Source organism: Cephus cinctus, unplaced genomic scaffold, assembly GCF_000341935.2.
Source record: "Cephus cinctus unplaced genomic scaffold, Ccin1 Ccin1_scaffold0929, whole genome shotgun sequence".
NCBI lineage: Eukaryota > Metazoa > Arthropoda > Insecta > Hymenoptera > Cephidae > Cephus > Cephus cinctus.
The window spans coordinates 464,709-491,421 of NW_014333498.1; the positions used below are offsets into that span (position 1 = coordinate 464,709).

The following is a 26,713-nucleotide window of genomic DNA, read 5'->3' on the forward strand; positions in this document are numbered from 1 at the left end:
TAGAATTGCGTTGACGCGAATCTTCACCCTCTTCTTCTGCTTCCTCCTCCATCTCTTCGCGGAGAAGGGATAGTCTGTGAATTTCGGTAGTACCAGAGAGCGAGCAAGAAAGAGAGAGAGAGAGAGAGAAAGAGTGAGTGAGAGTGGAGCTCGACGAGAAAAGCCAGTTCTCCTCTTTGGAGTCGCGCCGTCACCTTCGAAGACATCGCACATCTTCAGGAAATAATCCCCAAGAGAGTAACTTAGGTACGAAGGACGCTGATAATACGAAAAAAAAAGTCACTCAGAGTACTTGACAAGTGCGAATAAAGAAAAAGAAAAAAAAAAAGAATACAAAAATCTCTATGGACGAGACATCCGGGATCAGCGTGACTATAACATCATATACAAGTCAAATTAAATATTTCTTTTTGCGAGAGATCGATCTCCTTTATCATAATACACATCAGCCTTCTATCACAGCATGCTGACCCTTGACGCCCTATACGTAACTACCTGTTTTCACTGAATGACCCATTTCTACAACGCTTCTCGTAGACGGACAAGCCTAAGATTTTGATACATTGACAGACTGGATAGCAGTTACGTATAATTGTCTGCAGTTTAACTGTGAACTAACATAATTGGGATTTTTGTCGGATTAATTGAATGAAAAGAAGATTGTGACTAATCGCGTATAACGATAAGAAATTACACCATGTGACTCTGACGGTTTTTGATCATCGTTATCATCGTGTTGAAAAAGCTTTGACTCTCTCTTTCTCTGTATGAGGTCCTCAGGTACAGTGAAGTGTGGACGAAATGCGTGGAGTGTTTTATAAAGGATATAGCGGCGGGCAGTGGGACGCGATAAATAAATGAAATAATCTGGATGACGTCCAAAGGGATCGAGAAACAATCGGGTCATTAGATAAAGAAATTTTGTAATCGATATCGACCATTCGCAAGTGACGATGGGTAGTAGGGCTAAATTTGGCGATCAAGAGTAGCTTGCTCGACGCGCGGCTGCTTCTTGCTGTTGCGTTGCGTACGTTAACGCGTTGCGTAACATCGAAGCAAAGCAGGGCTGTGTTGCGTTTCGAGCTGAGAACGTTGCTAAAATAACATTTAATGAATCGGACAGTAATCCGTTGAGTTATGCACAATAAATAATGTCCTAGTTAGTACCAGTGATTAGGTTAAGGAGTAAGAGTTTATACGAACAGAGTATATCTAACGTTTTAAACTGGGATTGAATATCATTCTTGGCAATAATACAGACAATGGAAATACTAAAAGAGAGAGAAAGAGAGACAGAGAGGGATAGAGGGAGAGAGAGCGATAGAAGGCTTGATAGAATGACGACTGTAACCCTCTTGAGAAATTCCTTCTTGCATGTTCATGAACATGGGAGAGATGAGTCAGAATTGCAAAAGTGCTAATATTGCTCAAGTGACCAGCAAGTAATGCGCGCTTTACTCGCTCTGGTTTGACACTGAAACCTCCGTCCACACCGGACTTCTTACACCCTCGCAGTACTTGGTCTATTTAAAGAATCTGGCGTTATCGAGATTCAAGCGCAGTTAATTAACCCCAGACTTTGTAAGCTATGCGATTGCATTTGCTAAATTAATTGCTAATATCAGTTGCCAAAAACGTTTTGTATGTCACGTGCAATACCTGATACTCGTGGTACAAGTAAATTAGATTGAACCACCTGAGATAATATTTCTTCACTAAATTTCATGCAGGTACCAAAGCTATATTTCTTTCGCTCGTAATTTCAAAGAAAAACAGAGACGATCTCTGAGTACAATTTTTAAACCGGGCTAATATTGAACTGTGCTAATTTTTGGAGGTTAGATAATTTCACGCTTTTACTACTAGCTGCTCGTGTTGTGCTCCATTAAAAAATAGGACTGGATAAATAAACTTGTTTTCCCATAATAAGATGTTGTACGTTGACAAGGAATCCAGCATCCTGGTGAAAAGAACGATAGATTCCGAAACGGATACGTGATGGGTCGTTGCCAAGTCTTACGGGTATACCGGAGAGTCCATTTCATTGTGCTGAATGGGTAGAAACTTTTGTAGAAGCTTAGAACTATCTTCCTGGCTACTTGTACTCCCAGTAGAAATCTCTATTGTTTGTCCAAGACGATCCACGAAGAGTCATTGTAAGGAGCTGTAGATTAGAAGCTTGCGATTCTTCTCCAGGACGATGACTTTTTAAATACCACTGGGATAATCGATAATGCATCGGTCGAAAGTAGGATGGTGTTTCTTGGCGGCGAAAAGAAGGTGGGCGTCCGGGGCTCCTTCGAGGTCCGAGCCAGTTCGGTTCACGGGCACCAAATTAGATGCGGTCTATTTTTATCGGACACATAGCGGTCCCCGTTCCATTTTACCAGCAGCGAACAGGGCTCCCAACTTAACTCTGAGCTTTTCGAAATGCTGACTTGCGAGCTTTTCCATGTATTTGCCCAAAAAATTGGCACGGACGGTTATCTGCGCTTGATGTTTTCATCCTGGTCGTCAATGGGCAGATTGAATGAATGATACTTAACGTAAAGCGAATAATAAGGGACTAAGGTACTGAAATGGAGAATGATAGAATTTTGGAAAAAAAAAATTTTTTAAGAATTTTGAACTTGAATATTACTTACAGATCATACGAGGATTTCTCCTTTGGAAGATGTCCAGGCCGATACTGAGCAGGCCGCGCACCCGGGTCTATGGCTGCAATTATGACAAGGGCGAGTCGTACTACAAGCCCATGGTGGATCATCTAGACCGGAAGTACAGTGGAAGGCCTCTGTTTCCGGAGCCACGTAACAGCTTCGCCGATGAGATAGCTGCCCGCCGTAGCGACATCGGTAACCTCTTCAGTCGTTTTCCAAAATGGTTTTGAGGAATGGCAGTGATCGTTATCAGTACCACCCATACTCCTTTTCCTGTTTGACCAATGAGAATTCACAGAGGGAATGCCCTCGACTGTTTTCAGAACAATTGATCATACTTCCTGTTAGTCAAAGTGTTTCCTGAGCACACTTAGTTTACAGTTTACAATTTACAAGTGACAATTTTACAATGAACAACAGAGAATGCAAAATACCCATACCCTATTTATCTGTGCTTCATGGTTGGCCGTTGAATCACTGGGAATGAAATGTCTTTTGAAAAACTTTGAACTTGGTGCAATCTATGATTATGCATACGCGTACATATATTCTCAATGCTCCTGAGGCTTCACCAGAATCACATATATGTAAATTAGCACGTGTCCAGAAACTTATTAGTGTCTATACTTTTAAACGTTATCCATAATCATTGTATATCCATATCAGACTGTTGAATAAATACCATGGATTCCCATTGTTCTACGATCTCGAACCTCTGACTTTATGCCGACTAAAGTACAGAAAAGAAAAAGAAAAAGAAACATGGTGGATCCCTTTGTGTGCTAAGAAGATTTGTCGTGGATCCGCATGTCCCTACCTCTGTCACTACCATCCAGTGGAAATGACCTGCCTGAGATTGTAAGACTGTCTCCTGAGAGGACGAGTGAAACGTTCTTATATAGTCAGCAAGGTGTAAATGTCTGACTCCAGTTTTTTCGTGAACAAGAGAAAAAGTCATAAAGTCAATCAGTATACGACCTTGACCCACTTCGACGTGGAGGAAGTCTAGAAAATTGAGACACTCCCCCAGGAATTACCAGGGAGACTGTTTAAGCGATGCTGCTGAGCTCAATATAGATTCTTAAGTATTCCTCGGTTACAGGAAGCCGTGACCTGGCCGGTACGCGCACCAGCTCCTTCGGCCGTGACCTAGACTTCGACCTCGACCCTCGACCCCGACCCCAAACCTCCACGGACTCCCTTGACGACGAGGAGACCGTCTTCGACATCCGCGGGCAGCGCACCAGGCGCAAGTTCGCCGACGACTTTGCGTCCGAGGTCGCGGCCACGACTAGACGTTTCAAGGCTCGAGTAGCCGCCATAGGATTCGACGAGGATTTGGAGAATAATCGCAAACCACGCTTCGAGCCTGATGACAAGTTCCCGGACAGCTATTCCACTCGGGCACGGACCGCTCTCGAGGAGGCCGACGCAGCCTTCAAAAGGAGATCAAAGTTCTTATCCGAGGAAGACAAGGCTGAGGAAAAGAGTGGCATAACCAAATGGTCGAAACTGGCTGGTCTGGAAGAGGACGTTCCCAGCGGTGCTGCTGTCAGGGCTAAGCAGACGAAGGCGAGGTTGAACGACCTGGAATCTGAAATGGAAGAGCTAGCTGAAAGGCAGGCTAAGAGAGAACAGAGGGTCGCTGCCCTTAGGGGATTGGTGAATGAGACAGCCCAAGCCAACGAGGAACAATCCTTTAGCAGCAGCAGCAGCAGCAAGAAGTCAGCAGTTCGTTCGGAACGATCCGAGAAACATGTCAGCTTCTAGGGCCACGATCTCCACGATTACATTAATTCTACTTCGAATTACCATCTTCGATTGTTTATCTTCCGTCTGCCACTATCTACGGTCCTGGTGTGATTTTACAGGTCGTTTCATGAAGTATCGGAACGACCCAACCGGCCATTCTGAACTCTCCTAGGCAATTGAATTCTCTTGGAGACATCGTTTATTGTTCTCTTCTTTTTTTAAATTCCCCTATGTACACCTCGCTGTGTGTTTTAAGAGATAAATAAATATTGCTCTCTACGTGTTACACTTGCATAGTAGTATTTCCCAGTAGCCCTGTCGTTATGCTTTTCATCCTATCCTGGCATGCCGTACCCTGGACTGCAAAAAGGTGAGCATTCTATTGAGCTATGCTTCAGGGACAGACTAGAAGCTCTGAAGCTGGATGAACACTTACTGATCAGTTCTTCAATTTTAGGATCTCGTAACCTGGCAGGAACCAGGAACGATTCAATGGAGGATATAGATCTTCTTCACGATGCGCGTGGCCGTCCAGTTCCTGAGGACACTTTCGAAGACGATTTCGTATCCACTCATCGTCGTTTCAAGGAACGTGCCGCAGCAGCCTTCGAGGACGATCTGGCTGAGCTACGCCGCAAACGGAGAGATATGCAGGTTAAAAAAGCATCCCAGATGGAATCCTAATAACAGAAAGAGATATATAGATCATTGCTAACAAATTGTATATTTATTCATGTGATGAAATAACCTGTCGTTCGAGTGTTTCCAAAACCTTGTCAGTCCGCCAAGATTAAACCAGTGGCGTTTCCATGACTTTCAGGACAGGATGTTCGACATGATAGACATAAACGCTGAGATAGAAAGGGCCAAGAATACCTTGGAGGCAGCCGGCACTGCCTTCCAGAGACACGCGACGAAATTCGACAACGATGAAGACCTGAACGACCTCCCATTGTCGCAAAAAATAGAAAGGAGCCGAAAGCTCGCCGTCCTGGATCCAATAGAGAAGCCCAAGCCTAAGATGCCTTCGATTAAATGGACCAAAATGCAAGAACAGGACGAGGGTGATTCTGAAAAGTTTATGAGGGCTCGACAGGCCAGGATCAATTCCCTGATAGCTGACAATGTCCTTACCGAAACTCCAGGAGAGAATCAGCCAAAGAGAAGGTCTTCCTTCCTTAAGAGAAAGAAGAGCGTGTCCTTCTAAAGGATCACGAGCTCTTCCAGGATAAAGAATATCACCCTACTGTATGAAAAATCTAAAGGATATTCCACGGCTTTGCGCTCCTGTCAAAAAACGTTGCTCTCTCTCTGCCGCGCGATGTCAGTCTGTAAATGTAAATATTATCAGCAGGCCGAATAAAGAATCAGAGTAGTAAGGCAAGGCAAAGTTCGCAATCATCGTGTGGTTAATTATTGGGCACCTAATTAGCGTATAAGTAAACCAGAATAGCGTGTCAAAAGGAGATTTCGCCACGTCCCCATCTGCCTAAGCTGTCAATGGCAATAACTATTAATAGCGAGTACCAGACACCAATCAAATGCTTTGGTACAGGACCAACCAACTAACAAGCTTATTATATTAAACAATTATCTTGACGTATTAATCAGCCGTTGATTGATATTTTCATAAATCTGCACAAGTCCAACGTTTGGTATGAGGCCAAGAGGAATGATTTATTCTTGAAAGTTGAGAGAACAGTCCCAACTAAGAAGCGTCTAATGTCACACAGCGTGTGGCACGCCAAGACAATGGCTGCTCATTTTACTTAATTTCTTCTAAAAACGCATGCCAACTGGACGGCTCCATTTCTTTGAGCTTGCTGACTAATCACTCAGGATTTCCCACCGCGAGAACAACTAAGAGCCCACTAATATTCCTACGGCTATTAAAAGAGTGCTACAGAGCTATCCATATTAAGTATTTATATTTTCTTCACGGTCCAGGGTCTAAACGCACCCTTTCTGCAAGCACAGTACAAGAAGAAGACAAGCAGTATCGATATTCCACTGAAAGTATCGATACCCAGTGAAATCACTTTTATGATTTTAGGGATGAATCCAGATGCACTATGTGGAATTGTCAGGTGTTTTGGTACAGACCCAGTGTGGCAAGAATTATTATAGCAAGTTGTGTGCCAGATCCCCACTTCGTGTATCTAGCGATGCTTAGGACAGTTGGTTTTGAAGGGAGGGCGAGTCTTATAAGCTAAAATAAAAGCGAAACAAGGCAAGGAACCGGGAGTGGTGAGGCGAGTGGCACTCGTTGCCAGAGGGTGTTTTTCGACAGTCAGTCATTCAGTTGGATACACAGTCAGTCGGTTAGTCAGCCCGTCAGTCAGTAAGTCTGTGAAGGTGCTTCGTACTTCAAAGAGCGGCTAACTTTTCCAAAAGGTAGACAGAGTGTGTAATTACAAATGGAAAGCCTATATGTTAAAGAAAAATTCGTCCTCCTGTTCTTATCATTAAAGTGTATTTAACTACCGAGTGATATCCATCCATTAAGTCACGCTGATGCGATTCTTCAGGGGATTCAGTGCTATTTCTATCTGAGGGTCAAAGCCTGTCAGTCAACAGTCTCGAAATTAGCGGCGGTTTTGAAAAAAACAATCTTAGATTTACACATAGTCGTGTCATACGTTACATTTCCTGGTCTTCTTCTACAGTGGCATTTATTTCACTTCATTTCCTTCCCTCAATTTACTAACCAGAGTAGGTCGACGAATCTTGCAGCATGGCCGAAGCGGATTCGCAGTACATTTACAGCTGTGCAGTTAGAACATCGTCAATTACTTATCCTAACGAGGATAAAGGTTTGTTCAAAAATAGAAAACTTACCAAAGATTCAGTACAATAATCAAGCTCAGGTGTCTTTTCATTAAGCTTTCAGTAATATGCTTATTATCTTATCAAGCTTTAACCACAGCTTTACTTTCACTCACTCGCAGTGGAAATGTCCTAAGGATATTCCTTGATAACTGCCAGCTGCATAATGTGTAGTTACTGCATTCCTTATCCTGCGAGTCCGCGCACCAAACTAAATAACCAAAATCATTGTGCTGTTTAAGCAACTTAAACGTGGCGTATACAGGTACCAATGATAAGTACATTGCTTTCCTTATTGCTCGGCACTGCGTAAATATCATTAACCTTCTTGTAAAGTTTTCCCAACATTCTAGAAGTCAAAATGTTCGATGACGAGCCACCATCATGGGATATCGAGGAACCAACTCCGGAGGAAGGAGTAAAGCCAGCAGAAGGTACAGGGGAGGAAGGGGCACCTGGGGAAGAAGGCGCAACAGGGGAAGTGCCACCGGAAGAGGAAGGTCTTAAAAAGCCCAAGTACAATCACCATTGGGTCCGACCATTGTTCCTTAACTATGGATATCTCTACGACTACAGGTAATTCTAAACTGTCAATAATATTACTTCTACAGTAGAGAAATTAGAACACTATCTAACCTTTTACAGTACGTTTGAAGTAAGTTAGTCTGGTTGTTTATGTTTTATAATATTACAGAGTATTATTTATTTTTAGGAAAAATTATTACGATGACGTAATCGACTACATGGACAGGAGACAGAAGGGCTTGTTCCGTGACCCACCTAGGGCCCAAGAATGGGCCGAGAGGGCCATGAGGACTTACGACGCCAAGAACACTAACAAGAGTGGAAAGAGATCGGCTGACATGCGACTGATATCACAACTGAGAACTACCTCGAGATACTACAGCTATCATACTCGAGCTTACTACAGTCTGAAGTATCAGAAGATACTTTGAAGAAGAAAACACCAAAGAGGCAATATCAAGCATAGATTAGTAACGAGAAACGGTGAGACCATGAACTTGGTAAAGAGTAGTAACTTTAACCGCAGTGAGAAAGAAAGATTGAATGAAAATAAGTGTTAACAGCATTTTGTATGGTCTCACGGTTGTCTCAGCCACTCCTCGACCTACCGGAGAAATAATCTCTCAAAATTTTGAGAGACTGTTTTTTTCTCAGGAAACAATAAAAGCGAAAAACATAAAAAGGCAAACGAACTCTGTGTGTACATATATGTATAAATATATATACACAAACAATTATTAACTTGACTGCTAAAGAATTTTCTGTAGGTTAAATGTCCGTGTCTCTAGACGATACGCTGCATTGACGTGAGAATATCAATAAAGACTTCTTCTTCTAAGGATAATACATGCGCTTTTTTAATGCGTTGACTATACGCATACCAAATTATCCTTTAGTGTCCTAAAAAGAATCCTTATTATGATACGATAAAAAGGAATACCGCATTAGTTTTGATATGTTATTATGATATAATAACGAGGAATACCATTAGAACTCCTTAAGGGTTTATTTTATCTTAGACTGGGACAACACGTTGAACGGGTATAATGTCAACACTTTAATGTAGTCATGATTCTGATACACAAACGGTTTTTCTCCTTTTTTGTTTATAATAAACAATTATTATTAATAACTATTGTTTATCGTAAATATATTTATGTACGTTGTGTGTTTGTGTCTGTTACTTTTTATGTATGTATATATATAGATTTTATTTTTCATTTTTTAATGTAAGACGCAAAGCAAAACCAAACTTTTAACATCTCGGTATCATCATATACATAAATATATCTTGCCGGTGCTCAACTCTCGACATACGACACGAGAGAACCCTTTAGTCACGACCGCAACAATAATAATAATATACGAAAGTAAAGAAGACACAAAAATAGGCAAAACGGCAATTCATAAAAAGAAATAAAAGGAAATGGAGCACGATGCAACTGAAATAAGGACCAGACTATGAAAAATACCTAAGGAGCTACAGGATTGATAATTAAGTGAAAAAAAGAAAATTATTCTGCTTAACCACTCACTTATTGCTAGCACCATGGCATACTTGTTTTCATAATAGCATTTAATAATAGTAATAATTATAGCAGTACTATAAGATATCACGGTTCTCCATTGGCCACATGTGTGTACATACAAGTGGAAAATGATGTACACGTAATGAGAAATAACAAAAATGATATAACTAATACTAATAAAACATCAAGAAAGAATGAAATTATCAAAGGAGAGAGGTAGAGAGAGAAAAAATTCTGTCGACAAGATAGACACTATGCCAAAGAGAGGATGGATGCTGAATATTTATCAGTAACGAGGAAGATTTGCCTTTGAAAGTAAAAAAGGGAATAAAACTCCAAATTAAAGAGATTTCTGATTGCATAGAGTTACACTAGATAATATCAGGGTGACAGCGAAAGGTGCTCCAAGGCATCGGTCAAGACATTGATTCATTGATACTCAATTCGAAGACTTTTTTGAATTCTATTCGTACCACAGCGATGACAATTAATCCTACTGGTATCAATGGACCAAATGCAATCTTTGAGAGAGACAAACATACAGATAGACAGACAAACAGACAGATACTCGAGACGATGCAGAAAAATTGTAAATAGTTAAAAGGAGAGTATTCTTTAGAACCATATTTCATGGGTAAGACCCAGTTATAAGATAATGGGAAAGTTTAATCTGCGTAATTGGCTCGTGAGAATATCTCACAGCGTTAATTATTATTTATTATTATTTATCACCTCGCAGTGCTATAGATTTTCGTACACTCAATCGTCTTCGCTACTCTTTAGTCTCTCAAATCTCATAACACAAATTCGCACTCGCTTCACGCTACCATACATTACACTGTCGTCTCCCCTGTTCAATTAAGTCACAGTAACATACTCATCGGGTCATATCGATTCACGCGAAATCGAGTAGAATTACCGACATAACTTTGATAACATGTATTTATAATTGTTAACGCATGCATTTATTTATAATCGAAAGAAAGTCGGCACGATTATACGTAAACTGAACGATATCTGGAAAAAAGCAAAGGCTCGCTGAAACTTTCAAAAGTCCCCCTTATTTGTGTCTCCTGGCGTTCATGTTTATCTTCTCTTTTCTCAATCTCTCTAATCATCTACTTAATTAACGCATATACAATTTTGATCTTATCACGTATCTCGTCCTCCTTCCGACATAAACATCCTTTGAGTCTCGTTGAAAGTTTTTTTTATGTAAGAAACAGCACGATAATGCAAAGCATGAAGAATTGAATATAAGTTGTCTTTAATTTCTACCTGAGAAGATAAAGAACACTAACAAGATAAAGAGTATCGTCTCTAGATCATACCTTGAAACATGCACGCAAATAATACTCATTTAACTATCACTCCCCTTTCAAGTCCCATCAGATAGTTTGATTAGATATTTTATATAAAAAGGCCAGAACGTGTAGTGTATCGTATGTATATCTAAGTATATCTGTATCTTGTATCAGTGTATGAATATTGCGCATTTATTTTGTAAATTCTCTGCCACTATTGTTTTATCTGTATACCATGTGTACTTTGTGTCATTCCCTGTCTCTCTGATAAATTCTGCCCTCCATCGCTTCTCAACCCTTATACTTTATCATTTCATTAACTTGCTTCTTAATTCGTTCTTTCTTTTATTTACTTTCTTCAATCATCTCCCAAGTAAGTCACACGTTATCGCAAGGTAATTGAATTCGTCATTCCTTCCATACTTTCGGTAAACACTGCTGATATTTTTTACTTATTGCTTTCGGATTAAAGGTATTACAAAGGTATTATACGTGACGCCTAAGACTCTTGCCGCTAACTCTGCTTTCTGTTTTATTTTATTTTGTATTCCTTGGGAAACTGATCACGTGCAGTACCTTCAACATTTTTCAAGGTACAAGAAAACTATCCGTAAATATTCAAATTTCCTCTTATCACTGTCTGTCGTCAGTATAACAATGGAAGACACAGCCCAAACATAATGGTAAAGGTGGGAGGTCCCAGTAGTAACTGACAAAAGTTTCAGAAAAGCCGCGAGACGTCACATTATTTTTGGTTTAACATTTAATTCCTTTTGTTTTTCCTTTTCAAACTCACCCAGCCCCTCTCAAACCTCATTCGATTGCGTCACGTGACATTCGAATATAGGAGAAAGCACTTTGTCGCGAATATCAGAAATTTCATTTATACAATATATCATTAATTTTTAGCCGTTACTTCAAAACCTTTTTTTTTAAATTTTTTGTTTCACCATTTTTAACGATATATCATCAGACTCATGCACACGCATTCTTCTATCTCTCGCACACATGTATTCACTCAACTTTCTCTCAATTCGTCGTAATGTTTCGTCATATTTTTCTCATTTATTTTTTCCTCCACTTCTTCCTTCTCGACTTCATCTTACTCATACTTTCTCCTCCCTTCGTCGTTTAATAACGTTAACTTTAGTGAGGTTATTCATTGTATCTCGTTAATACATTTCGACGTTATAGATTAGAGTAAGACGTTATACGTAATTAAATTCATTATGAATTAATCGTTAATGAGCAATAGACAAATAGATGTACAGCATTTTCTTTTTTCTTCTTTCTTTTCTTTCCTTTTCCTTTTTGCTCGCATTTATAATAATAGTTAAAGAGAAAGACGGTATACGATAATACTAATAAAACGCAAGTGAAAGAGAAGAGCAGAAGTTTGCGATTCTCTCCCCCTCGGAGTGGCGCAAGCATTTTGCGAGCATATACGAGCGAAAACGAGAGAAAGAGAGAAAGATAAGATAGGATATTATAGATATAAGGAGCTTAGAGAGGATCGCACTCCAAAGAATAATCGTACGCCTATTTCGTAGTCTAAAGGATTTCTGGTGAAGGGATCCGCCCGTTGAGAAGTTTCACGTGGCGCCACGAGCGGAGGACTCTGTAGGCTCAAGATCAAGAGTCCGACATAAGAGCAAAGTCGCTCCGTCCACGTTGCCAATGATTTGATGAATTTTAAAAGAATGCAGTTGAAAGTAAGGCAATAGAGATTGTCCATTTCCCACGTGTCCGCATTTAAATGGTGCTTTACCGAAAACCACCGAGGAGCAATTAATTCAGTACAGTGCATAGCACCACCCCACCATCCGCTTGCCTGTGTTTACCACTCACTAGCCACGTTCCAAACTTTGATACTGAGGAAAATTACGTGGTTGGACAAACTCTATAGAGTAAAGTACCTCTGGGATTAATATAACGGAGCAATAATGATTTAGGAAAGAAAAATCAAGAAAATAGTTCAAGGAACATAAGTGGGAATAGAAAGATATATATATAAAATTCAAGGTATCAAATAGTAAACCATTTTTCAGAAAATAAAAATCAAGAAATTATGTAAATCACAATATTATGTTACAGATGAGGTTCTCAAGACCCTTGTGAGGCAACAGGTTCTAGAATATTATTTTTGAAAATATCGCGAGAGCTCCAATCTCGAAGGGTCACCTAGGGACGCGAGCATGGCACCAGGCACTCGTACTCTCTTGTGCAGCGAGGCACATGTATGTATGTACACGTTTTCACGTAACACGCAGCGATACAAGCCGTCAGTGACAAATGTATACACAGGCGGCCCCTTGAAACTCTCGAGAAAGATAAATCTCTTGAATAAGGAAAATAAAAACCACATGGTTTGAGGCGAGGATGGGCTGTGGCGGGATCGCTCGTATTTTTTGTATTCTTCTTTTATCCTCATTAAATTACTCTTTTTTTTTTGTTTTAAATAATAATAACGCTCATAATTAAGGGAAACGATACTATCGCGTTATATCCAGCGACGAAAAATCATCCTCAGATGTAGGAAATAATTCCACATTAGATCTAGAAGCTTTTCAGTTACGAAGAACTGGGATCATTCTTCGTCGCACTGAGTTACAAGGTTGATTTTCTTGCTACTTAAAGTTTTCGGCCGGGATGCCGATTATTTTTATTATTATTATTAATATTATTATTAACTGTATAAGTCCGGTGCCGAGGATAACGAGAATAGACGGAGCGACCGGGACTAGTCGTGTCGACTAGCTTGCGGTGTGCGCAAGCGCCGTGGGCCCAGCGGCCTCGGACGGTTCGGGCCCCGATCCAACCGTCGGAACCAATCTGATACGCACGATTCCGTTGGCTCCATCGGTTGGCTCGGTCATTCGACACGATCCACACAAGAATCCAGATACATAATAAAGGACTCACAGAGGAGCCACGTCCAATTTTGTAAACGAAAAGATAAACTGGGATCTTACCGGATTTGCATATTGGGAAACGTTCTTCATTGAGGAGGGGGGGGGGGGGGCTTAAATAATGGGAATCGTAGTGGACGTGAACCCTCTACGAGGAGTATGACGTTGACGAGAGTTCTCTGGCTCAGGTGGGACTTGCATCTTATCTAGCCGGGGCCCGATTCGGGGTCGCGACCATCCTCAGAGACATCCTGCGTCCGGGGCCTCACTGGGCCTGTGCACTAGGATCGCACTGCAACAGTCGCACTATGGACGGGTCGCTCTTCGCTCCCTCTATGAACTCGTCCAGTGAGAGCTTCCCGTCCTTATTCTTGTCCATCTGACGGAATATCTTGTCTGTCCTCTTTTCCGGCGTCGACTCGTCCTCTGGCATCTTCATCACCGTACCCACCATTTTGTATATCGCCTACAATATGAAAATAGGCACTACAGTTTCGCACAGGATCATCCCCCTTAGTAAGGTACAATTAATTCAATAATCGAATCTTCGTCAGAATCCTAAACGTCGCTTTTCCCTCGACACAATATCTTTCATTGAGAAGAACAATAATTATGTCAGAAGTTCAGGAGCGTCGTTGAAGGTCCAAAACATGATCCACGATGACATCAAAGACTCACTGTGACAATTTCCAGCATTTCCTGTCTGGATATATAGCCGTTGCCATCCAGGTCGTACATACTGAATGCCCATTTGAGCTTCTGCTCCAGCTTTCCACGCGAAGTGACGCTCAGGGCGCATAGAAACTCCCGGAAGTCAATGGTACCGTCTCCATTGGCATCGAATGTCCTGAAGACGTGCTCTGCAAACTGATCCACAAGCAATCTCAGACTTATTATCAGGCATTTTATTATCATGGCAGTGAGAAATATCAGATATATATGCAAATAGATAGATTAAAGACAGAGCGCACGCGCGCGCACATCAAGAAAGCAAGATATGGTGTGAGAATTTCTATAGGGAACAAGTAATTCGCTGTACGCGTACCAGAGTAATTAATTTTACTTAATTGCGACAATATGACAAGTGCACAATATGATAAGTGTGACAATATATAATTATTATATGCTGTAAAATATCTTCAATAATTATAGGCATCATGCATATCGCAGTTACGCATCGGCTTGCGTGCTTCTTCATCATATGTTAAGTACTTTGGGATCAATACTCCTTGAGCCAGTGGTTCTCCAGGCGTTATTAACCATAAAGCGTGACGGGGGTGTGTTAGCTGACAGTGAAAAATGTAAGGGCGAAGGAAAATAATACGTGAGAGAAGAAAAATAATACAATGAACAAAATGGATATGGAGGCAGATTGATAGATAGAAGTAGAGATTCTTTCTTGTGTAGAAACACTGATAAATAATATAATTCAAAAAGAGAGCAACGTATAGGCATATAATGATCATCAGTAAAGATTATTTAGTGATAATTATTCGCGGCATGCCTTGTGATTAAGAATCCTTTACCTTCGTCCACGGTGTGTACAATTGACAAGTAGAAACAAGAGAAATACATATATGAAGAGAAGGAGAACATCTTTTTATTTGCTGGCTATGTATAATCAAATCACGAGGTACCCTTGTCCCTATGTCCACACCATTAAATTATTAAAAGTAATCGATATGAAAAGTTCCATTGAAAAATTCCATACTCCACAGTATGAATATGCTAGAACAGTCGGGGACGCTTGTAGAAAAGCTCACCTTAGAAGCGTCTCCGTAGGGGAAGAAGTTTCCATAAATCTTTTTGAATTCCTCGACGCTCAGATGTCCGCTTGGACAATCCTTAAGGAATCCTTTGTACCACTCTTGAATCTCTGCATCTGTAATAAAAGGAAATCAGGTTATTCATGGTTTGTATTCATTGAAAAACACACTTAACGACGCAGGAGGTAAATTATACTAGTGTCTATGAAATTAATTGAATGACAAAATATTAAAAATCTTTATTTAATTATTACCTGAGAACTCGGTGTTCTGTTTGAGGTCTTCCAGGACTTCAGGCTTGAGTTTACTATTCTGTTTACCCATCGCTGCTGTTTCGGATCCCCCAAAGCCCGCCTTGGTGGGTCCTCGGCTACCTTTAAATATTTAACTGCTACCTAGCCTACTAGCCTACGTTCGCTTAGACGAGTAACCCTGAATCCTCTCGTATAGGGGCAGCCAGGTGGCCCTGAAAAAAAAGAAAAATCATCACCACCTATTATAGAGCTCTCTTGGGATTTTATTGTGGCCCTTCTGATGGATAATAGAGGTAACCATAAAGGCACTACACCACGGGGAAAGTAAAAAGCTTGACGATACAAGAGGGAGAATACAACAAAAAAAAAGACAGATAACACACAAGAAAATAAGAACATTAAAAACACTGAAGGAAATCTTAAAACTACTCATTCACACATCGTTACAATTCACACATGTTCGATAATTGATCTTCGTCGTCACGAAACCAAATCCTGCAACAGATAAAAAGAAAAGCAAATTCGTCAGGGTCAATGATAGCGGATTTAGAGCATAGTACGGTTTATTATAATAATAGTAATAATAGTAATAATAATTAATAATGTAGGTTGGTATCGGTGTTCTCGCCGTATGTAACCCACATACAAAATACGAGTTCTTATTTTTTTGTTCATCCTCCTTTTTCATTTTTGTAATGTTACTCCCATTATCCTTAAAAGATAGTATTATTTGTTAAGGTAGTAATTAATGCAATACAGTATATTTCCTTTCACTCTTCCTTTCTCGTGTATCATCTGCGCCCACCCTCCCATCATCCTTTCTCACTGTCTCTCTCCTTCCCTCTCACTCTCTCTCTCTCTCTCTCTCTCTCTCTCTTACCGTTCTGTTCTTACTTTCTCTAAATCGCTGTCGCTGCACTTAATGCGATTTGTTAGCATAATTCACGTACGCAGTGATGCGCGCGCGCGCGCGCCTGTGTATATGCATGGGTGTCATTTTTTTAATTACACGTTTCAATGTTACGTTTATAGCACAGGCTCCTATAGTTATTTACGGCTAGATTGTATCTCTGTGTTATGCAGTTCACGCCAATTTATTATTTTTCCCCTCTTTTTAAAAGAAGAGAATGGAGGAGTAGAAGAATAAAAGAAAAAATAAGAAAATGGATTAAACTAAGGCGGAGGGAGGGGGGGAGTGCTTGAAAGAGAAGCAAATGCAGATACAAATAGAAAGATTGAAGTTCTGTTCAATTCTCCAGAGGAATTCGAACGGAGGAGAGATTACAACAACAATAACAATACTTGTTACAATTAATAGTAGTTATAATAATAATCTGTTCTCTCCTACCGAATCCTCCTCGAGATTCTATTATATCTTTAAACCCTTTTTTACACGCTTGCTCAAACCTTCTGGTTCTAGTTGGTCCACGAGTAAAATGGCTTAAGGTGACAGATAAAAAACTACAAAGTCCCTAGCACGTAACCTGTTCGCATAATACATTCACGAGAACGTTCTAGAAACTTCGAATTATTTTTCATCTGTTACTGCAAAGCTCTTTTACACGTGAACCGCCGTATATACTTATATGTAATATATAATATACAAAACATATGCAATCTTCATTATCGGGCGATACAGTTATTCGGGCGCGGCAGCATACAGAGACACATAGTTATATAACATTAGTGGCAAATGGTTGTTGAGACTGTAGCAAATTGTAGCTTGAATATTATTTTTCATCAGATTATCCTGATTGCATGTGAAACGCATCAATGTTATCTGACTTTACACGAGGCAACATGAGGGATTTGATATTATTGTTGTTTCTGTCGTTATTATTATTACTCGCCGAAGTGTACAAGAGTGGTTGGTATCCTCCAGCTTCAGTTTCATTCCCAAGCACGTTTCAAGACATTTTCAATCATCCAGCGAAATCGGCAAGGATTATCATTAACGATTATTAGCTATTGTAATGACACTGTTTAATCATACATATTGACGCAGTAATATCGCCAAGCGGTACGAGAAAAGACAATATATTTGCGTGCGCGAAGAATAATCACTAGAACTTTTAATTGTTGTTCTCTTTTCTTTATTATAATTCATTAGACGTTTCATATCTTTGCGAAGCAAGTGAATGTAAAATATTATCACTGAATTGCCCTTCCGGTTTTTTTGTTTACCCTATAGCTACACATAGCGGATAAACGTGGGTGTTCTGTCGATTCGTTGATGAATTTTCGTTTGTTCTACTTGTTTACTTCTTCGAATTAACATTTTCGTGTGGTACTTTTTTGGATGGCATAGTGAAATGAAAGAGTGATGAATTATATATTCAGAAATATTCGACGCGCATATTACATGAGAAAACTTTGTGCTTACTGGCTGCGAAGAGAAATAGAGAGCTACTATATTATTATGTTACATTATGTGCAATAAGAAATACATTGATTAGACATAAGGTGATGGGTGGGATAGTAAAATAGATTGGATAGTGGAGATAAAGTTGTGAATGGGAAATGAGAATATTGAAGTAAGGGATGCGTTATTAGTATAGATAAAATGGAGGGGCTATGAGAAATAGGAGAAACTAGAGAAGGGTACGGATGGTTATGAGGGATAGATAAATGGATAGATCGAGAGAGAAATATAGGAGGGAGTAGAAAAATATAAAATTGCAAGAATTGCACAAGTGGCTCAATTAATCATTACTTTGCTTCGTAGTATTATTATTTTTTTCTTAAATTGACTCTGCGTTCCATTGCATATCCCTTTATCTGTCCTTCGATACTCATTCATCTTTGCAACCTCTTTTTCCCTCTTATTTCTTAACGGTCTCCTAAGGAAACCTTTATCCATTATTATTCAGCAAGAATCTATACATCCAAAGTCCTCCACTGATCAATACCTCAGCTCTCATCAGTTAGGCTGTCACGCATGAAGCAACACATACGTGTGGCCTAATGAAAAGTGGCAAAAAATTGCAATTTACGAAATCCCAAACCTCCTTCAAATATATTCTAAGGAATCTCCGCAGAATTCGTTCACACGAGAAATTCTATTAATGGATTGTCAAATGCTCGACTTTCTGATCGAGGAAGGACTCGAGAAGTTTCATATAAGTTCGCCAGTGAGAAATCGATGGAAAGAATTGACATGGCCGTGTCCATTAAAGGGGTTATATACCTTATACCATTACAGTATACGCTCAATGCGTAATGGGTAATGCTTGATGCGTGGATGCGTAATGCCTTTCAAGTGTTTACTATAAACACGACGTACTAGATCAAATATGTTATATACAGAGAATCGACGGATCTCTTGCTTTCTTATTTTTCTTCGAACCATTTCACATTTTTCCGTTTCTTAAGTATCCTTCTACGCGCCTCTCACGTATTTCAACAGGCCGGCCGCTCGACTCCTCTTTCTCTCAATATATTTCCCTCTTTGCAAATTCACATTGTAATCGTTATAATCATTTGATTCCTTATTCATCTTTTATAATAATTTGATCGATATTTATTCACTTTCGTTAGTACGAAGGGACGCGAACGATATGTGACTAGCCTATTTACGCGATTACGTGTCTACCGTCACAGATTATAAATTAATCAGTGCCGTTGCACCGCGTCGTATAAATGCACATTTTTTTCGGACTTTTCAATTCTCTCCTTTTGCCTTCACGTATCCTACATCGTCACTGCGAGTTCCTTAGGCGAGTCTTCCTCTGCGAGTCGTAACGGTAGTAGAGCCAGTGGCAAAGTAGCGCTCGGAGACTTTGAAAAGATATTAAACATTTATGTGAAAGATAGTGATGCGATTGAAGGAAAAAGAAAAATTATAAATAAGTGATCCCATCCGTAGACGAAACAACGTGACAGTCATTGAGAAAGATTATTTATCGTAGTTTGAGGAAACGAAGCGACGATAACGATTATCTATTTGTCAAATAATCTGTGATCGATAGACACTTAGAGATCCCTATTAATTATTAAGACATGCAATTGGTCGAATTCTATCACTAATAGACACTAGTCTATCGTCTCGTTTAAAGTAACATCACCATTATCTCTCTGAAACTTCCGCTACGCCCTCTAAGACTTCTTTTTGTCTTCCTTTTAATCCGCTTGTCTCGAATCGTTAAACCGTTAAAATTTCTCCTTAACGAGTCTACTCATAATTAAGGATTAGACTAAAACATGACCGGTCAACGAGTAATACGTCGTCGTTGTCTTACTCGTTCATTCAAAGCATTATCATTATTATTAATCTCTTCTTCTTTCTCCCTTTCTCTTATTATTTTTCTCATGCCACGACTCGCTGACACATGTTTTTTCTACGTATTATGACATTCATACTGTAGTATTAATTATCCATCTACCTCAAGTGTGTATCTGCTCGAAATTTTAATTAGTCTTTCGATTAATAAAGAACTAAAAGAAATTCAAGACGAGTCAATAAAGAATACAAAGTTTATGTATTCATCGGTAAAAGAAGTAGTAGCATTCCTTTCGTTTTACAGTTTGGAAGTCCGAGAGTTCTTGACAGTCAATTTATGCGATTGGCAGAAAAAAGAACAAGAGAGAAAGTGAAGAGGAAAGAAAAGACGTGAAAGGATCGTATAGTGGAGCGAATAGCTCCGAAGGATCGTATAGCGAATACGTGTTATGTCGTTTTCATATAATTGGGACATGCGAGGACACGCGAGTCCTGTGAGAAACATGTAAATAAATAAATTCTCTCCGAGCAACGTGACTGAAGCTACTGTTGCTGTTGCTGTTGCTGTTACCCGAGAGAGAGAAGTACGTTCGTTGTTTCAGGATTACTGATTATCGTTATAACGTTAATTAACTGTCCATTAGTCATTAGCATCCAACTCTTCCCGTATTAGATTTGGCGTCGCCATAGCATAATGTATCCACGACTGCCAGCAACGCCATAAAAAATCCTTACGAGTTTGATCCAATAACGAGTAGTAGCAGGCCAGTTCATCCCACTGTCAGCAACAGTAGTTACCGACCTGGGATCATCATGGAACCGTGAGCTCTGACCTACATACGCGTATGGGCGTTGATAATTAGTCAATGGCCCCGCCATTAATTCTAATAAACCAGTCGTACTACCATTTTCATCAAGTGTCCACCGTATTAAAGTAACTCATTGGGCTTAAACACGTTACTGTTTTGTCATATAACGTAGCATTCGTCGAACGGTAACGTGTCTTGCAGTTTCTCTTGGTAACGATGAATCCTGCTGGCGGCTAATGACGAAAATGGTGTTTCCTGTTATGATTGGTGATTGCGGTCATGGTGATTGGTAGCGCTACTGTCTCGTCCTTCTGGCTTTCCTCCTGTTCCTCCAACAACCTCTAACCAAGTATCCAGGTACTTGATTAAGGTGCCAGCATTTTAGAGAGCTCCTCGTCTTGAAGACATCCCTTCAGGAACTCATCCTGCGTCAATTGTCCGTCGTTGTTCTCATCCATCTTGGCGAATATGTTCTTAGCGCGATCTTCAGCGCTGTCGGCAGGCCGATTGCTTGAGCAGGCACCCAGCATGTCGTATATCGCCTATAAACAATAAGAATAACAAGTATTACAAGCAGCGTCCATGACTCAAGTATCTATTAGAGGCGGTAGCCTCCTCAATTTTGCAAGGAAAGGTCTCATTTGTCTCTTGAGGAATTTCTGGAGAAATACTCGGTTCTGCAAATGGATGCTGACAAAGGGATGAGTAACCTAAGTTATCTTCATTAGGCTCGTGCAGACGTCTCGGAAGGTTCAGAAGATGAATAGAGACGATGTGGCTGAAACTGCTAGACATCACTGTTGCCCGTGCCTCACTGGAAAAGATTCCTTCTACTGATGCCCCTGATAATACCAGCGAGTAGTCCTCGGCATGGTGGTACTATTGAAATTCAAAGTGAAATTGCCATGCTTCATTGATCCTGCCTCATTGTTACAGGTCCCTTCTACTGAGATTCCCAGTGACAGTAGGACTCATTGCCTCATCTCAACGTCTACGTTGCCGATGCTCGCCGTGGTACTACTGATGGCGCTAGTAGTTCAGAAAAAAAATACAAGAAGAAGAGAAAGCGTCCTGTCCCGAAATGAAGTTTCTAAAAAGACTCGGGTGAGCTTGCGGATTTAGTGAATGTGGAACGTGGCCCGCCTTCTAGCCGCAACGTTAATTACTGTATTGTTCTGAGGATGCTGAGGGTTTTTCTAAAGAGAAAGAAAGAAAAAAAAAATGAAAACAAAAAAAGATTCCTCTGAGACCGTAACTGTGCTTCCTCTATCTTTCCTGGAAGAACGAGTACACAGGCGATTAAATTTGTACAAGAGGATGAAAAAAAGGGAAATAACTGAAAGGGAAATAATTTCCTTGCTTGGTCATCTTATGCTAGGTACGTCGTTTTAATGTGTCACGTGGGTGCATAAAGGCGTGCGCTGACACGGATCGACTGAGATACTCACTTGAACGATTTTCGTCATTTCTTGAATGTCGATAACCCCATTTCCGTCTACGTCGTACATCCGGAAAGCCCACTTGAGCTTCTCCTCGGGTGTGCCGCTGGACGTCACATCTATCGCCAGTAGGAATTCCTGTAGATATACAAAAAAGAAAAAAGCAGATGAAATAACGTACAAAATATAGAAAGAGTAGAGAACAAGAGAAGCCAAGGGACCACCGTCCCAAACTGGAAAAGAGGCCAAATGGTCTTGTGGGTACACCTGGAGCAAGAGTACCAGAATAATAAGAGTACAAGAGAACTGAAGGACAGGAGGGCAAAAGTTTGAGAAATGGTCTGAGAGTACCGGAAAAATAGCCTGACAGGAAATTGGCAGTAACAGTGGGTGGCGATGGACAATAAAGAGGAGGACAAGATTACGTATATGATGTAGAATGATAGTGCGATGGAAGGCCGTCACTTCCGGTACGCTCAGCCAATACTAATTCCTATTCAGTAGGTGATACGGAAGCTTTTCAGCCAAGTCGTTAGAAGTTTAGTCGACCTGCCTGCCTATACAACTAGGTCGCGCCACGCCTGGGGTGAATTATACTGTAATATGTCTGGACGGCGAACTGAAGAAATGTGGATTCGCAAGAGACTTTACAGAGAAAGAGAAAAAAACCTAGAGGACCTAAAACAGCCTGCGAAAAAGCGAAAGAGAGAGAGAGAATGAAGTCAGTCTTTATTCTGAGAATGTGAACCTTGGAGGGTACACCTTATACTTTCATATACTGTACTACCTTATCTAGTATACTCATATTATTTTCATGAACCCAGTAGAGCCAGGCTACTTATTCATCCTCCATCTACTTTCCATTCTTTCTCGCCTACTTCTACCATTGAAGATCAGCCACAGTATCACATTCCCATTTATTATTCTACTGATCTCCATAGTATTACTTGTTGGATTGAATATCTAGTACCGAGGCTGAATAATATAACCGAAAGACAGCGACATCTACAACGATAAATCTGAAGGCAAAACGACGGAATAAAGGTACGTTCACAACCCAGGACGTAATAGCAAGACCCATTAAACTTCTGTATACATCAGCCCAAGTATCTCTGGCGTTAAGAGAAGGCCTTCCGGTCTTAATAATTCATCGTTTACAAGCCCGTCACGCTACATCCAGCAAACTCACACTCCAAGTCGTACCCCTGTCACAGGAGTATTCGGATAATTTTTAAATTGTCCCACCACTTCTTTCGTCATCATCATCATTCTTGTATCTCGCGCGCACAACGCACTCATCAACCGGTACTACGTTTCGGGCCAGACAAGGGATCCATTAGACTTGCACTGTTGGAGCTCAAGTTTTACATCCGGATATTCTGTATAAGTCTCGAAAGGCGAAACAAGACTATCATTCGGATCCACGTCACGTATCCATGAGCGCTACTTCTTCCTCAAGCTCTTCCTTACCCCTCGCCAAGGGTTCCTCGCCTACTCTAAGTTCTAGGAGTAATAAGAGAGCCTAGATGGATACAGACGAAGTAGCCAGTTCAGCAATTTGGCTTCTTCGCGACACCTGCGGTATTCCTGCGGTATTCGAGTCACGTAACTAGAAGATATAATGGAATAAACTGAATGTGAGTAGAAAATTTTAATACCTGAATTATTATAGGCGCAGTTCAATCGCTTTATATTCAGAATGATCATAATTTGGCCGTATGCTTGACTGACAGACACGTATGGCTGTAGCATCATTCTCTAGATTTATACTGTATATATATACCTATGGTAGTACTACTAGAGGCGTGCACCCTAACATGACGGTACAGGCCGTGTCAAAGAGAAGCGTCCATTCAGCTCGTCGGGGTGCATAATGACTTTGTCCGGTAGATACTACTCCAGCACTACTACCTAATGACTATAGTAAACGTAGTATAGTAATGTGATCAGCCAACGGGCCCTTTGCGCTTATACTTGTTGCGCTTTGGTCTTTCATTGGTTTTTCGGAATAATTGGTAATCCGTCTGTATCTTCGTTAGGCCGGCTTCGGAGTAGAAGAGTCCCTCGGATTTGAGGGTTATGATTTACTGGGATCCAGTATGAAACAGTCGGAGCGAAGAGAAGAAGATGGATGGAAGAATTGTGATTTGAGAAACATCTGGAGCGAAGACAACTTAGTCTGAACTAAAAAGAAAAACAAAGTTAATAATACAAGGAAAAAAAAGTACGGAATAAAAGTTTCAAGAAATAGGTTAAGAGATACGTGGAATGCGTAATAGAATGGAAAAAAAAGAATGTATCGTTGCAAAACAGGTTTTGCCTTGAGGCCCGACCGCTTGAATTATGCGGTGGTATATCATAAATATTTAATAAAAAAATAAATAATAATTTCGTAAATACGAAAAATAACTGAAAATTCTCGATACTCGCAAATGTTCCAGGTAAAATGCTTATGATTTTTCCTATAAATTCCAACCCCGTAGATTCTGCGGTTTGTTCGCAATTTTGCGGACATAAAAAGTACAGAATATTCGGAATTTCGCGCATGCGCAGTATCGAGACCAGAAATACTGAACTTTCGTAAGTATTACTACTTCCACTTACATCCGGAACTTGATATCCGCTATAAATTTTAGTTCGATGGGTTTATAGCAGTTCTTTCGTAATTTTGTCCACAAAATTTTGAGTATTCGTTCATACAAACCCACGCAACCCTCTTTTTCAACGTCGAATGCATAACATACTCCGATATGTTCCAGGCGGGTTTATGTCTAAAAATAAAAGTCGACCTTGATAGAATTGCTAAGTATACCCAAAAAAGAACTGTATGAGGTCATGAACAAGTTGAGGTTCCCAATTATCCTGATTCCCTAATTGGTAACCGGATTCGGGGACGAGGTATGAGCTTTAAACGAATGAAGCCAAGGTGGGATTTTGCGAGCGAACCTATCGTGGGCGTTTCCATCGATCCTCTAGAGGAACGAATGGATTGCAATGAAAAATAAAAAAAAAGTCTCCCTGCAGCAAATTTACGATGAATTCCCAATCGGTGTGTAAACACGACATCTCTATAATGTCAACCCACGTTAAATCGATTTGCAATTTGCTCGGGCAAATTATTACGCAGCAGGGTATCCCGGTACTGTTATTCCCCACGTCCAGTGGGATCATCAGCGACGGCGTGTGCCCAGGTTGGAACTGAGGTTGTCGTGCTCGTAGAGGCTGTTCAGAGCTAGCGAAGCTCGTGGAGGTTGCTAAGCTCGTGGCGGTGGCCACTCGTGCGAGGAAACTGGGTCAATCTGTGAGATCAAGCCAGAAAAACTTGTTCGACTACGACGGCCTCCTGGCCAACTGCTAATCGACCTAATGAGCCTCGAGCTTCTTCATCGCAGGAGGTATACACGCAAGCACAGTACACCGCATTCTCCGAAATTCCTCAGAGCTTTCCCGACGACTCTAAAAGTCCTATAGAAACTATATCCCAGTCTGAATTCACTGGAGCAAGATACAGACGAGCTTTATTTTTATTTAACGACAAGCTTTTATTTTGCATAGAAAATTTTGGAGAATACAGGGAAACGAAAAATTTTTTTTTTGATAAATAAAAAATAAAAAATCTTCAAAGGTCGCAAGTTACTCGACGACGAATTTTTATCATTATAAGTTCATGACGAATTCGAAATATAAGTTACGAAACAATACAAAAATTAATTAAAATATTATCAATATATAAGCAACTTATACGTGTCGATGTTTTAGTTACGTTGTGTTATCAATCTTTTCTACTGATTTCATGGGTCAAAGATAGTTTCTGCTAGATAATAAAAATAAGAAAAAAAATTGAGCTACGTTGATCTCTTGAGATAGTTGAGGCATCCTTAAACTCGCACCTCGTTTCAAGCATGATAAGTGGATTCCGACTGAAAGCGATTATCCTGATAAAGCTCTATTAAGCTTCGGGTAACTGTCTCTTATTGCTGGTGACAAGTACAGGTCGTTACAAGGGGTGATTATTATTCGTCGAAACACGTTGGGGACACGCAATTCTAAAAATTAAACGTCAGATAAGAGACGGAGCTTATTTCTCCTGTTGCTTTAGCACAAGCGACAAGAGCTTTTAATTGCAAGGACGGAATTATGGGCGAACCTTATTTAATTAACGTCCCGAGCTTTTTCGCTAGCTAGTCTCTCCTTATCGCTCAGAAACATTTAGCGTAAACTGATACGACGGTGCATGTATCGGGCGACGTTAACGAGAGAGTGGACGAAAGAAGAAAGTTAAATAAAAAAACCAATGATTAAATAAAAAAAAAACCAGTAAAACGTTAATTCGAGCTTCGTAAACAGTAGCTCCATACCGAGATGGCTCACCGCAAAGCAGCGTGGTTTCTGCTGGCCGTGATAATAAGAAGGTACTCTGGCTTGCGGTAAAGGCGTTTTTATTAAAAAGAAAAAAGAAAAATATAGCCCGTTATAATTAACCAGCCATGATTATTTGTTTAGCCGAGCTTCTACGAACAGAAGCGAACTCGCCCGAAGCCGCTGAACAATAAACCGTTTGCTTAAACACGGCCGAGGAATTTTGTTCGGCGCTCTAAGGAAAAACAAAGGTCGCCAGAGTTTATGGTGAGAATATTTTTGGACTCCGTCTTGCAAGTGCGCCCCATGGCACTCCTATGAAACGTGCTCTTACAGCAATTATGTATTACTGTATACCACCC

The 26,713-nt window shown here is 40.4% G+C and overlaps 5 protein-coding genes across 12 annotated transcripts in view; 3 read left to right on the plus strand and 2 right to left on the minus strand.

The window, feature by feature from the left end:
* Positions 1-87: 87 nt before the first annotated feature.
* On the plus strand, positions 88-4,698 carry LOC107271253. 2 transcript variants are annotated; one of them, XM_015747012.2, is made up of 3 exons: positions 88-246; positions 2,648-2,855; positions 3,763-4,698. In XM_015747012.2, exons 2-3 carry the CDS (start codon positions 2,675-2,677, stop codon positions 4,428-4,430), a joined length of 849 nt encoding a protein of 282 aa, XP_015602498.1. In that variant the 5' UTR covers positions 88-246; positions 2,648-2,674; the 3' UTR covers positions 4,431-4,698. The 2 variants fall into 2 exon arrangements, with proteins under 2 accessions (XP_015602498.1, XP_024944258.1); XM_025088490.1 differs by lacking the exon at positions 88-246 and adding an exon at positions 2,424-2,571.
* LOC107271255 lies at positions 4,645-5,810 on the plus strand. Its single transcript, XM_015747019.2, has 3 exons — positions 4,645-4,782; positions 4,870-5,066; positions 5,233-5,810. Exons 1-3 carry the CDS (start codon positions 4,758-4,760, stop codon positions 5,617-5,619), a joined length of 609 nt encoding a protein of 202 aa, XP_015602505.1. The 5' UTR covers positions 4,645-4,757; the 3' UTR covers positions 5,620-5,810.
* An 808-nt stretch (positions 5,811-6,618) lies between these two features.
* On the plus strand, positions 6,619-8,609 carry LOC107271257 (flightin). 5 transcript variants are annotated; one of them, XM_015747021.2, is made up of 4 exons: positions 6,665-6,806; positions 7,124-7,225; positions 7,592-7,814; positions 7,951-8,609. In XM_015747021.2, exons 2-4 carry the CDS (start codon positions 7,147-7,149, stop codon positions 8,192-8,194), a joined length of 546 nt encoding a protein of 181 aa, XP_015602507.1. In that variant the 5' UTR covers positions 6,665-6,806; positions 7,124-7,146; the 3' UTR covers positions 8,195-8,609. The 5 variants fall into 5 exon arrangements, with proteins under 5 accessions (XP_015602512.1, XP_015602510.1, XP_015602507.1 ...); XM_015747022.2 differs by having other exon boundaries at positions 6,670-6,806; positions 7,129-7,225; XM_015747026.2 differs by lacking the exon at positions 7,124-7,225 and having other exon boundaries at positions 6,619-6,733.
* A 187-nt stretch (positions 8,610-8,796) lies between these two features.
* LOC107271256 (neurocalcin homolog) lies at positions 8,797-15,735 on the minus strand. Its single transcript, XM_015747020.2, has 4 exons — positions 15,526-15,735; positions 15,269-15,387; positions 14,184-14,372; positions 8,797-13,971 (listed from the first exon to the last, which is right to left on the minus strand). The coding sequence occupies exons 1-4, from the start codon at positions 15,593-15,595 to the stop codon at positions 13,771-13,773; spliced, it is 579 nt and encodes a 192-aa protein (XP_015602506.1). The 5' UTR covers positions 15,596-15,735; the 3' UTR covers positions 8,797-13,770.
* Positions 15,736-16,070: 335 nt separating this feature from the next.
* LOC107271254 (neuronal calcium sensor 2) overlaps positions 16,071-26,713 on the minus strand; it is a 32,936-nt gene continuing 22,293 nt past the window's right edge. For all 3 annotated transcript variants that reach the window (XM_015747017.2, XM_015747014.2, XM_015747015.2), the window contains exons 4-5: positions 22,002-22,130; positions 16,071-21,095 (exon numbers count right to left, since the gene is read on the minus strand). In XM_015747017.2, the coding sequence (XP_015602503.1) occupies positions 20,919-21,095; positions 22,002-22,130 (306 nt within the window). In that variant the 3' untranslated portion in view covers positions 16,071-20,918. The remainder of the gene's footprint in view (positions 21,096-22,001; positions 22,131-26,713) is intronic.